Raw genomic sequence first — 12,086 nt, 5'->3', positions numbered from 1 at the left:
GGGAAAGATTGCTTAGGCAGTTCCAGTCCAAGTTGCCATTTGCAGTCTCATAATCTGAAACAGTAGAAAGTTGAGTTTTATAGATCAGTCACCCACTTAAAGGCGATACAATTTTAAGCAACATGCTTCAGTACTAGAGAAAATACCTCATTACATAAAATCAAATCTTCAGATTCTGCCCAACTTAGAGATTTACATCGTGTATTCTTTGAACTACCTTCCTTAGTTTCTTCAGAAGAGCAAACTCAACAAAATAAAATGCTAAAGAACAATGCACCCACAAGACACAATAGAGTAAAATCACGGAAAGTTCCTGCTGAGCAAAGCTTAAGAGTAAGACTGATGCAGGTTCTAAGCTTTCTACTCCTAAATGCTCAGTAGCCACAAAATTTTTAAACAAAAAACTTTTTTCTTTTATTCATGATTGTAAGGCAACATTAAACATTCTGAACATACTAGTACGAGATAAAAGACTGATGTAGTAAACTGCATACATGATGATGTCTCAAGTTTGCCAGCAACAAAAAAAGCAGTATAATGCCTGTTACACTTCTTCCTCAGTAAAACAGTGAAATCCACTGCTTATCCCAGCTATCCCCTCGACTTTTGAGACAACTGCAGAAAGCTTAAGTTCGTACTCTGAAGGTGCAAAACAGCCAGCTCACACTAAGGCTTCCTTCCTCCCTCCAACACTGGGTTCTTCTACAAGGTTACACATCTGCAAAATTTTAGTCGTTAGTAAAGCTGCACAAAGGAAAAAAGCGTTCTTTGAACTTTTTGTAGTATAGCTGAAGCCTGAAAAAGCTGAGTAACAGAAAATGGAGTGTTTCTTTCACTTTGGGAGCAGGAGTTTGACTACATCAACTTTCCAGAGTCACTTTTCTGCAACTCACAGAGAAAATATTGTATTGCAATAACTGTAAAGATTGTCTGGAGGATCTGAAAACCCAACTGCTTAATATCCTGTAATAAAAATGTGTATTTTTTATATATTTTATATTTCCTGGCGATGGTATCTTCAAACACCACCATAATTTATTTACAAACTGTATTCACAGGTTCAATTACTTGGTTGTGGTTTTTACACTGCACATACGAAGAGAATTAAACTATTTAAGCACAGATCTAACCTTTCCAATACAGCGACTCAAACTATAAATACAGGTGCTGCGATCTGTGGTTTTCCCAAAAATGGGATTCCATGGCAGATTGGCCTAGAACTCACAACTTGCTCCTCTGTCTGGTATCTTCCCAGATGCTGTGGCTATGATTCGAGCAGTCCTTGGTTCAGAGAGGGCTAGGGGGCCTGCCTCTTGTGTGCTCTGCCACCAGGCTGTAGCCTCTTCTGGGATTCAATTCCCCTTTCTGCCTTGGTCCAGGTGCAAAGCCTGGATGAAGTTGTTGCTCTGCTAGAGCAAGTTCTTCAGCTGCTACTTATATCTTACTAATCAGAGACCCTAGTCATGGTTTGGGCTCAGCTGTGGTCTGCTAAAAACAGCCCTAAGACTTACTAATACCAGCAATTGAAACAAGATGCCTACAGCTGAAATCAAGGTTCCAAGACAAAGGGAAAACTGTAAATGGAATTGCAAGTTCTCTCTGTGGTTCCTGGCGACAGGTTAAAAATGCATATGCATGTTTGTGTTTATTACTGCTCAGTAAGCGTCTGAAGACTTCCCTGCTATGTAACTGAATTTCCAACCATTCATTTCTAAGAAACATTTTATTCTGAGGTCCCCTTCTCTTTGTAGTAAGTAAGCACTTAAGACCAAAGACTTGTTTTCAGGCATAAAATTAGACATGTTTCACTGATGCCAAACATCCAGACAGCTGCTACCTAGCAATACCATCAGATGGTCACAGTTCAAAATAGAGCTATGAATCTGCTAAAATAAAGTATTCACGTGACTTTGAATTCAGGCAATACACTTCTCAGAAAATATACACGGAAGACATTAAGGTATTCTAGCCATTTATTTTTCAGTGTACCATGTTATACAGTTAAAGAAATAAGGCCCAAATATCATAAAATATGTATATATTGTTTGCTAGACAAATACTTGATTAAGAGCAAGGCATATTCTAGCCCATGCAGTTACAGTGAAGTTGAGGCACAAAGAAAGGAATATTTCCTTGTTTACTGATTTACAACTCTTTTGGTCTGTTTAACAGAAAACGAACCAACATGAGCAGAACTTCATCATTAAAGCCTTTCACATGACCATCTTCCACCACATCATACAATGGCTTACTGTCTGTACCCCAACAGATATTCTTCCGAGGGTTATTTTTAATAGTTTCTACAGTTAGTGCTAAAGTATTTAGCTGGTAACAGAAGAACGCAAAGTATTTTCCATCAGTTACTACTGCTTGTGACACAAAAGGACGTGTTACATCTGCTTCATTCCAGAATCCTACAAAAAAAAAAAAATTAGTTATACAGGACTCAAAATTCGCATCAGCACTTGCATCTAAATCCTAATCTTGAAATACACAAAAATACTGGGAATTGCAGCAGCCATTTCTGCAAAACATTCTGTCTGCTTTTGCAACACAAGCACTCTTCATAGGAAGTAAAACACAACTTCCAGTTAAGGACATTTTGAAGACCAGAGACACAGTGGCATTATCTGCATTTTGTACACAGTTCCCTATTGCTGACTGATAAAGACTCCACACTGGTTAGCCAAGTGACTTTCCAAAACTGCATTAAGTTATTAACGCATCCAAGTCCTGCAAAGTGATTGGAGGGAAAACCTTTTTTCACTATTCCATGCTTCTCCACAGGGCAGTGAACATGTTTCTCAACAGAAGCTGGCATATGTATACATAAACATAACTGACTATAGTAACCAGGCAGACAATTCCAAGTATACTGTGCCTGTAAATACCAGCGTTTCAGACAAGCCGTGCTGAGCATTAGTAGTCTTGTAAAAAATAATTTCTTTACATATCACAATATCACAGTATCACAGTACATTAGAGGCTAGAAGGGACTTCAAGAGATCATCAGGTCCAACCCCCCTGACAAAGCAGGATCACTTATGGTAGTCCACACAGGAATGCATCCAGATGGGTTTTGAAAGCCTCCAGAGAAGGAGACTCCACAACCTCTCTGGGCAGTCTGTTCCAGTGCTCCATCACCCTCACTGTAAAGAAGTTTCTCCTCATGTTGAGGTGAAATCTTCTGTGTTCAAGCTTGAACCGGCTGTTTCTTGTCTTATTAGTATGCACCACCAAAAAGAGCTTGGCCCCCTCCACTTGACGCCCCCCCCCTGCCTCAGATACTTATACACATTGATGAGATTCCCTCTCAGTCTTCTCAAGACTAAACAGCCCCAGGGATCTCATTCTCTCTTCACAGGGGAGATGCTCAAGTCCCCTAATCATCCTTGTGGCTCTCTGTTGGATTCTCTCTAGCAATTCCCTGTCTTTCCTGAACTGCGGAGCCTACGCAAAGGATGGTCTTCATGAGAACATGGTGGGGAAAAAAAACACAGATCAGAGAACTTTATCACAGGCATTCATCACCAGGAAGAATTTATCAAGTTGACTATCTCACCTTGATACATTGCTTGTGCTGCAGTCCAGGCAAAGAGACTTGCAATACCATTAGCTCGATAAACAACTTCAATCTGATCCTCAAGACGTAATTTTATAAACCTCTCTCGTTTCAGTTTATCAGGAAAAAGATGAAACTGGGTGTGTCCATAACAGCATGGGTCTGCTACCTTTGATCCTGTGATACCCAGAAAGAAAGGCTCTTTATTACTCATAAAAACACATCCTCACTATCAGTCCCCAAACAACAGGCTACAACCTCTACTGCAGATATTCTATGATTCAACAACTTCATGTATCAAAATTGAACAACTTTCTATTTAACCCAATCTCCAGAGCTTTATATACTGCACTTACATATAAAAATACATGAATTGGGAGGAGCAAGGCTGGAGGGATGGTGTTTATTTTGAGGTTGTTTTTTCAGTTGTTTTCATGTTTTACGAACAAAATAAAGTATGTAACATTTCATGACTAGAAACTCTTACCTATGAACACCTTGTTTTCATATTGCTTTTTGAACAATGGCAGTTTGGATGGTTTGTGATCAATAACAGGAACATCTCCCAGATCTGATTCCAGCTGCACAATCTTGAAGGAAATAGAAGAAAGAAAAACCGTAAGTCACATTTCTCACATCAGGCCTCACAAAATATACTACTTCCTGGTAAAAAATGCAATATATAAAATTTCAACTGAAATTCTTTTTTTTTCAGAACTTAGTCTTGTAAAAAAATGCATCACACATTGATGCCTCAGGTTTTTTTGCCATATACCAAAAAAAAAAATGTGTGAAATAGTACTACCAAGGCTGCCAATCAGTACTATCTTCAAAAACAGATTCTGGAGAAGTAAGACCATTTCTAGGAGTAGTCAATAAACTAACTTAAACCAGAAGAGTAAGTTTATAGGTTTCGTGCTACATAACATTTTTAATTGTCTTGGTAGTTCTACCAAAATGTCAAGGTTTGTAACATCTGACTACTAACCTAAGCAAACTGTACAATTACATTGCAAGAAATACTGAGCATTTACATGAAGTGGAGCAGTTTTGTGTTTGTGGTGCAAATTGGGCAACAGAGCCCCACACAGGCTACTGTATGGATCTAAAGAAAATAAGACTATTGAATCAGCTTCTAGAAAACTGAGCATACTTCAAAAAATGGGTAACCAGGCTCATTTTCAGATCATGCTCTTTTACTCCATTCCTCTCCACTTATTTTTCTTCTCCTCCAATGGGTAGAGAACGTTCTACACCATGCTTCTTGTACTTGCCTCCACTTACAACCATAAGATCAGTTAAAAATTCCATTTAATGAAGTGTAACAACACACATTTTATGTAAAGCGAAAACACGACCCACTTGAGGTTCAAATCTGTCTCTACATCTACAAAGCAGTTACCATACCAAGGTAGTAAGGGTGTTAAGTGCTGATATATGGTCCAGTGTGCTACATGTCTGATTAATCAGGTCCTCCACAAACTGCCTACAGCGTGGTTTCAGTGGCTGTCAGAAACAAAAGTGATTTAACTTGCTGCTGAAAACATCCACACCTCTGGAAGTTGTTTTGGTACACGGATTTGGAGGTGTGGGTGATCATCTATCTGAAATCGCACAGGATCAACTCTACCCTTTCGATGCCCATGAACAACAACCTCCTCACCATGATGCCAGTAATAGTTAACTTCAGGGTTTAGATCTGAAAGAAAACAAAGGAATAGAGATAAATAATGATAATTCATCCCTTTGCATTTAAACCCCTCCCAATTATGTATTGTAGATGCAGCAAAACAATCAAAATCCACTTGCAACACGTGGGATTATGAAGACGAGTTGAACTACTAGGGGTAGTCTCAACAACTCAGCTACATCAGTGACCCTCCTACCAGGTTCACTGACCAGCTCCCACTTCCCTCTCCCTCCCACCCGCATTCCGCACCAAAGGAGGAGGCTGCCAGGAGCGGATTGCAGTTGGACAGGTAAGCGGCGAGGGTAGAAACGAGCTGCGTAAGGAATGGGCCAGGCGTATGCTCCTGATCACGGTAGAGGAACGGCCGCTTCTTTTTCTGGTAGAAGTTCTCTTGCAGGAGCGCGTCGCAGACGAGAGAGCGCAGCTCGCCCATATCCAGGTATGGCTCCGCTCCCACCGCGGGCTCTGGAGTTCTCGCAGCCTCTGGTGCCGCCGTTCCCGGTTGGGAGGCTTTGGTGTCCCCGGGTGCCACTTCTGCCGCGCCCTCCAGAGCTTTCGCGGGCTCTGAAGCTATTGATGCCTGGGCTTCCCCGGCTGCCAGCGCCACATTCGTGGGCAACCCTGGCACGAAGACGGTCTTGGTGAAGCTCCGGTACCAGCGGTCGGCGTTAAGGGCGAGGGTCTGCGGATAAACCATGTACTTGGGCCGCTGCAGCTTCCTGTAGAGCCGCAGCTTCTCCTCGATCGAGGCCGCTGCATGCACTCTCTGGTGGAAATGCTCCAGACGCCGCCGCTTGGCCGCTTTGCTCTGTGCCGTAGCGGAAGCCACTATCGGGGGGTAAAGTGAGTCAGAGGGCTCCGCGGAGACAGTGGACTGCGTCTGTGAGAACCAGCACCGGCCGTGCCACAGCACCCGCCATCCCCTGGACGCTGCCATTTCGCAGAGCTGTGAGACGGTGGAAGGTAAACTCGATTGGCCGCTGGGAACCACGTGAACGAGCACATCGTCCAGTCAGCTTCTCCGAGAGAGCGCTTCCGGGACAAAAAGAGGTGTGGCTTCCAGGGAGCCCTTGACCTCCGGCGCGGTTTAAGGGCGCATGCACCAGATAGGCTCTTCCACCTCTCGGGGGACAGGAGTACAGCTCGCAGGATGCACGGTGGGAGGCCGCCCGAAAATGCTGGCCACGTTGCCGGTTCCTGCTGGGGCGGGCTGGCTAGTACTCCCCTTGTCACCGCTCCATGAAGGGCTTGCCTAGCTGCTGTCCCTTTCTCCCCATGTCGAGTCCACACTGCAGGGGGAGGCTCAAATCCCAAACAGAATGGTTGTGTTCCACAAAGAAAGTGCCTTTACCTGCTTTCAGGCACGACGACAACATTGTTGAAACAGATTTCTGAGTGGTCGTTTTCAGGAGATAATAAGCGCGACGAGCTCCCGTCGCTGGTTTGAAACACCAACTGCTCAATCTATCAGGAATAAATTCTGGGAAAGGGGTTTCCTACATAATTTGGACCATTTTCTCACCCTTTTTAAGGGCAAAGTGGTTTGTATAACAACTGTAGCAGAAATACAAAATAATGCATTGATTAGAAACCGGAACACGTATGAGTTAGCTTGAGGCATGAGGAACAGAAGCCAGCCTGATTGCCTCATCATCCATCAATGTAAATGGCTGAGCTGATCTCTTTTTCAGGACGGTGGATACCAACAGCACTAAGTGTAAAGTGAAATAACAGCTTGTGGAAATTGCAAAACCTATGAAGCTGGCTTTGCTAAAGGAATTAAATTCTGCTCGAATATAACTGGCTATGTAATTTGTTCAAGAAAGTACAAATAAGCAAAATTATATAATGTCAGGCATACTGACACTGCAAACAAGGCTGGAGTTAATTTTTGAGATACTTTGAAAAGTTGAAGGTATTGCTCCTTGGTGGTCAGATGAAGCTTACTGTTTATTCTTAAAAGGGTTTTTTGTTTTTTGTTTGTTTGTTTTTTCATTTGATCACTCACATTGTTCTTGGGATATGCTTTCCTTCTTTGGTTCTTTTGTTTGTTTGGGTGGTTTTGGTTTTTTTGTTTGTTTGGTTTGGGTTTTTTTTGTTTTATTTTTGGGGTGGGGTAGTTTTGTTGTTGGTTTTTTTAATCTGTGTTTCTGTATTTTCTAAACTCTCTGAAACATTCAGATTGACCAGGGGTGGGAGAGAAGGTTGTGAGTTGAACTAGGTCAGGAAGCACATTGTGTGCATCCTAGATAATCTACGTCCTTTCTTTAATTCAGTTTAGCTTTCTGCTTCAATTGATGGTCAGAGCTGCAATGGTACTTAGAGAAGTTTTTGGAATATGTGACAAAGATTGAAACCCAGTGTTTGGGTTGAGATTTTAAAAGAATATAAAACTATTGTCTTCTTTAAGAGGAAGTGAAATAGAAATTAAAATATTGTTAACACATAGGTAAACAAAAGATGTCCTTAAGAGTCACAAGGAATTTTTAAAAGACAATGTTAAATGTTAAATTGCAACTTAGCTAAGTATTGATTATTCAAACTTTGGATGTGTCATTTTGAATCCAGTCATTCCCCACCAGAAGCATGAAGGTACAAACCCTGAGATCAGATGTCTCTGAGACCAGATGTCTGATCATTTAGGGAGCAACCTCCCTCCATTTTTCCTCATTTCACATACTACTGTCTCCAAGTATCTGGAAGCCTGGTTTTGCCCTGACTAGTAAAGGACATTGGCCAAATCCGGACAAAGTAAAGCTATTGAATCTCTTCCCTTATTATCACATTCAGCCATATCACAAATTTAACACAAACTCTTACAGAAAATCACTGTTACTGTACTCAGGCATTTTGCTTCTGCACCTCTTTTTTCAAACTTGCTTTCTTGGTGGTTAGAAATAATCTTCTTTCATTCTTCAGTGTATTCATGGTCAAGTTATACTGCTTGTCATTGTGCCACTGTAGTCTCTTAGCTTAATTAGCTTTTTTCCCTCTCCAGTGTTTGCCTTCTAAAATATTGATGGAGACCAGTCATATCACTTCTCAGTCCTCATTGACAGCATCTAAACAAGCATTTCTCACACAGGCACCTCTCCATTTCCCCAGTCATCTTAACCACCCTTTCTTTCATTTCCTCCAGTTTTCCATTTGTCTCAGGGATATATGACCAGACTGTACCCATTATTGCACACAAGGGACTGTATTACCTGCACCAGGATTACTAACATTTTACGACTGTTAAAAACTTTTTTCATCACATTGTCAAATCAGCAGTGCCTGCCTTGCAGTTGTACAACATTGTGAACAACTTTTGCATAGGATATTTTAAACCCCCAAGAAGTCAGTGCAACTTAATATAAGTGATGAAGTACGTGAATGTTTAAAAGACCGCTTTTATTTTCCTTATTTTGTTGAAAGGCTTTAAATGCTTCCAGCACTTTGATAGTGGCTGTAACACTAGATAAGAGGAATCAGCAACCAGTGCTATAACCATCATTTTCCAACAGTCATGGCTCACCGGAGAGGTCCCAAATGACTGGAACCTGGCCAATGTGATGCCCATCCAAAAGAAGGGCCAGAGGATGAACCTGGAAACTACAGGCCTGTCAGCCTGACCTCAGTGCCAGGGAAAATCATGGAGCAGATTGTCTTGGGGGCAGTCACTACGTACCTGAAAGATGGCCAAAGGATCAGATCCAGCCAACATGGATTTAGGAAGGGCAGATCCTGCTTGACCAACCTGATCTCCTTCTATGATCAGGTGACCCACCTGGTGGATGTGGGGCAGGCTGTGGATGTAGTCTACCTGGACTTCAGCAAGGCCTTTGACACCATCCCCCATAGCAAACTCCTGGCCAAGCTGGCAGCCCATGGCTTGGACAGGAGCACTCTGTGCTGGGTTAAGAACTGGCTGGAGGGCCGAGCCCAGAGAGTGGTGGTGAATGGTGCCACATCCAGCTGGCAGCCTGTCACTAGTGGTGTCCCCCAGGGATCAGTGCTGGGCCCCATCCTGTTCAATATCTTTACTGATGATCTGGATGAGGGGATTGAGTCCATCATCAGTAAATTTGCAGATGACACCTAGTTGGGAGCAGGCGTTGATCAGTTAGAGGGTAGGAGGGCTCTGCAGCCAGGGACCTTGACCAGCTGGAGAGATGGGCAGAGTCCAACAGGATGGCATTCAACAAGCCCAAGTGCCAGGTGCTGCACTTCGGCCACAACAACCCCATGCAGAGCTACAGGCTGGGGACAGAGTGGCTGGAGAGCAGCCAGGTGGAAAGGGACCTGGGGGTACTGGTTGACAGTAGGCTGAACATGAGCCAGCAGTGTGCCCAGGTGGCTAAGAAGGCCAATGGCATCCTGGCCTGTATCAGGAATAGTGTGGCCAGCAGGAGCAGGGAAGACATTCTGCCCCTGGACTCATCACTGGTTAGGCCACACCTTGAGTACTGTGTCCAGTTCTGGGCTCCTCAATTTAAGAAGGACATTGAGATACTTGAACATGTCCAGAGAAGGGCAACGAGGCTGGGGAGAGGCCTTGAACACAAGCCCTATGAGGAGAGGCTGAGGGAGCTGGGGTTGTTTAGCCTGGAGAAGAGGAGGCTCAGGGGTGACCTCATTGCTGTCTACAACTACCTGAAGGGAGGTTGTAGCCAGGAGGGGTTTGGTCTCTTCTCGCAGGCAACCAGCACCAGAACAAGAGGACACAGTCTCAAGCTGCACCAGGGGAGGTTTAGGCTTGAGGTGAGGAGAAAGTTCTTCACAGAGAGTTGTTAGAAGTTTGGAATGTGCTGCCCAGGGAAGTGTTGGAGTCACCATCCCTGGAGGTGTTCAAGAGGGGATAGCTAGAGCTACTTGTATTCTGATGTAATAGCTAAGTAACGGTTCAGACATTTTCAGTAAGAGACTTAATCATTTGCATAATTACAATACTCAGCTGGTGAAATAGGAACACTTCTGTAAGAAAACTTGTGGAATCAACTAGTGTTCCAAAGATCACGCAAAGGGAAGACTAATGAGTAAACTTGACTCACTATAAAGATGAAGAACTAGATTAAGAACACAAGTGTTGCAGGAGAAAGCTAATGTATATAAATATTATTATAATATGGTATTACTGAGGTGGCAGACATCCAAATTTGTTCTTAAAAGGTGTCCTGAAGGTAGAATTTGAAGAATAGCAGACATTCCACTTCCTTTCTCTCTTCTTGTAGTGTCAAGGACACCAAACTTTTTAATGCAGTGGAAATGGAAAATCTGGAACCTAACTTTAAGTCACATAATTAATCATAGACTTCTTTTAGCAGATGAGGGCTGATGACAAAGTATTTCTCTGCTGCCTTAAAAAAATCCAAACCACTCATTTCCTAAATCTACATAATATGAGTTCTGTTTTACCAACTTAGACACTTATTTCAGGCAGCGAAAATATAATTCTAACTCTCAGAAGGTGAGAAGTAGGAAAAAAACCAGCCTTTCAAAGACCCATCAAAATCCAAAAGACACTGCCTTCACAGACTGTATTTCTCATATATCCTCTTTATTTCCCCAGCTAGCAAAAATGTAGGCCTTACAGCATATCCTGAAATTTCATTTCAAGCTATTACAAACGTAGGGAAGTTACGAATCTGGAGGATAAGGTGTGCTAAATGAAGAATCTTCTACCATCTGCATTATAAGCCATTTCTGCCATCCTGAGAAGCACTTAGAGGAAGACAGCATAAGCTGAAAGCATGCTCTTTGCAAACATTTACTAGCTGTGGAATTGGGAAGTGTGCTGCCATGCTTCACGTGGTAAATCCACATACTGTATATAATAGTGTAAACCCAAGGCCCAAAAGACATTATATGGACTGGGTATAATCTATGTCCAACCTGCTTGAAGATTGAGACACTGAATGAACCCTTCATTACCTGTGTAGCTGTAATATTCGAAGGTGTATCAAGCCCAGTACCTGACAGTCAGTGAGAAGACTTATCATTACAAAACACACAAAAAGAACCATAGGATCACTGTAGATTTCTAAATGTAGCACCAGATTCAGTTTCTATCTGAATCTAATATATCTGTATTTTCCATGATGGAAAAAATGCACAAACGCATGACTTTTTCAACCAAAATGATCCACTCTTCAAGCATCATCCATTTAGTTTTAATAGCTTGAGAAGAGTGTATTTGGTAATTTAAAAAATACTGCATCTTCTTTTAAACAGTAGAGGAGCATCCACTGCTTAGGTTCTTGAGTACAAACCACAAAAAGTACTTAAAGTCTTCCCTAAGTGTATGAAATTTTTGGTATATATGCAGGTCATCTGTTATTTATCCTTGGTGATGAAGTCAAGAGATGACTGTAAGATAAATACATGACCTGACTGATGACTCACAACTGACTCACAGTTAAATGATTGGCAACATTATTTCTAAAAAGCACATAAGGTTACCTATCTTTAAAGTGATCATCTACTGACTTCTAGCATGGCTTCATTTTAGCATCACAAAAACATGCAGATCTCCTGCTCCAAGCAAAGCCAGTTAGGTCCAGTTGCCAAATTTTTGTTGAACTAAGGTTTAAAAATATTGAAGGATGTATGTTCCAGTTCTCCTGTGGGTCTCTGTTCCAGTGCTTGACCATCTTCATGGTAAAAAAAATTTTTTTTTGCATATCAAGTCAAATTTTCCAAGTTCCATATTGTACCTTTTGCCCTTTTGCTTCTCAGTCCTTTACAGTACTCCTAAAAGCCTCTGCCTCTGCCTTCTCTAAGCTTTTCCATTAGGTACCTGAAGACAGCAGTCCTATATTGCTTGAGTCTTCTCTTCTTCAAGCTGAAGAAGCC

The 12,086-nt window shown here is 42.2% G+C and overlaps 1 protein-coding gene across 1 annotated transcript; it reads right to left on the bottom strand.

The window, feature by feature from the left end:
• Positions 1 to 1,973: 1,973 nt before the first annotated feature.
• Positions 1,974 to 6,189, bottom strand: MRPS30 (mitochondrial ribosomal protein S30). The gene is made up of 5 exons (XM_054397989.1): positions 5,502 to 6,189; positions 5,116 to 5,261; positions 4,050 to 4,152; positions 3,563 to 3,739; positions 1,974 to 2,414 (listed from the first exon to the last, which is right to left on the bottom strand). The coding sequence occupies exons 1-5, from the start codon at positions 6,187 to 6,189 to the stop codon at positions 2,146 to 2,148; spliced, it is 1,383 nt and encodes a 460-aa protein (XP_054253964.1). The 3' UTR covers positions 1,974 to 2,145.
• Between the last annotated feature and the right edge of the window lie 5,897 nt (positions 6,190 to 12,086).

This window comes from Indicator indicator, chromosome Z (assembly GCF_027791375.1).
Source record: "Indicator indicator isolate 239-I01 chromosome Z, UM_Iind_1.1, whole genome shotgun sequence".
Taxonomy (NCBI): Eukaryota; Metazoa; Chordata; class Aves; order Piciformes; family Indicatoridae; genus Indicator; species Indicator indicator.
This window is presented reverse-complemented; position numbering and strand designations above follow the sequence as displayed.

Excerpts from the sequence above, each read along its gene's own strand:
- MRPS30 (XM_054397989.1), bottom strand. The coding sequence starts at position 6,189 with ATGGCAGCGTCCAGGGGATGGCGGGTGCTGTGGCACGGCCGGTGCTGG. Across the intron at positions 3,740-4,049 it reads TGAAAACAAGGTGTTCATAG|GATCAAAGGTAGCAGACCCA; the intron begins GTAAGAGTTTCT and ends TGGGTATCACAG. Across the intron at positions 2,415-3,562 it reads AGCACAAGCAATGTATCAAG|GATTCTGGAATGAAGCAGAT; the intron begins GTGAGATAGTCA and ends TTTTTTTTGTAG.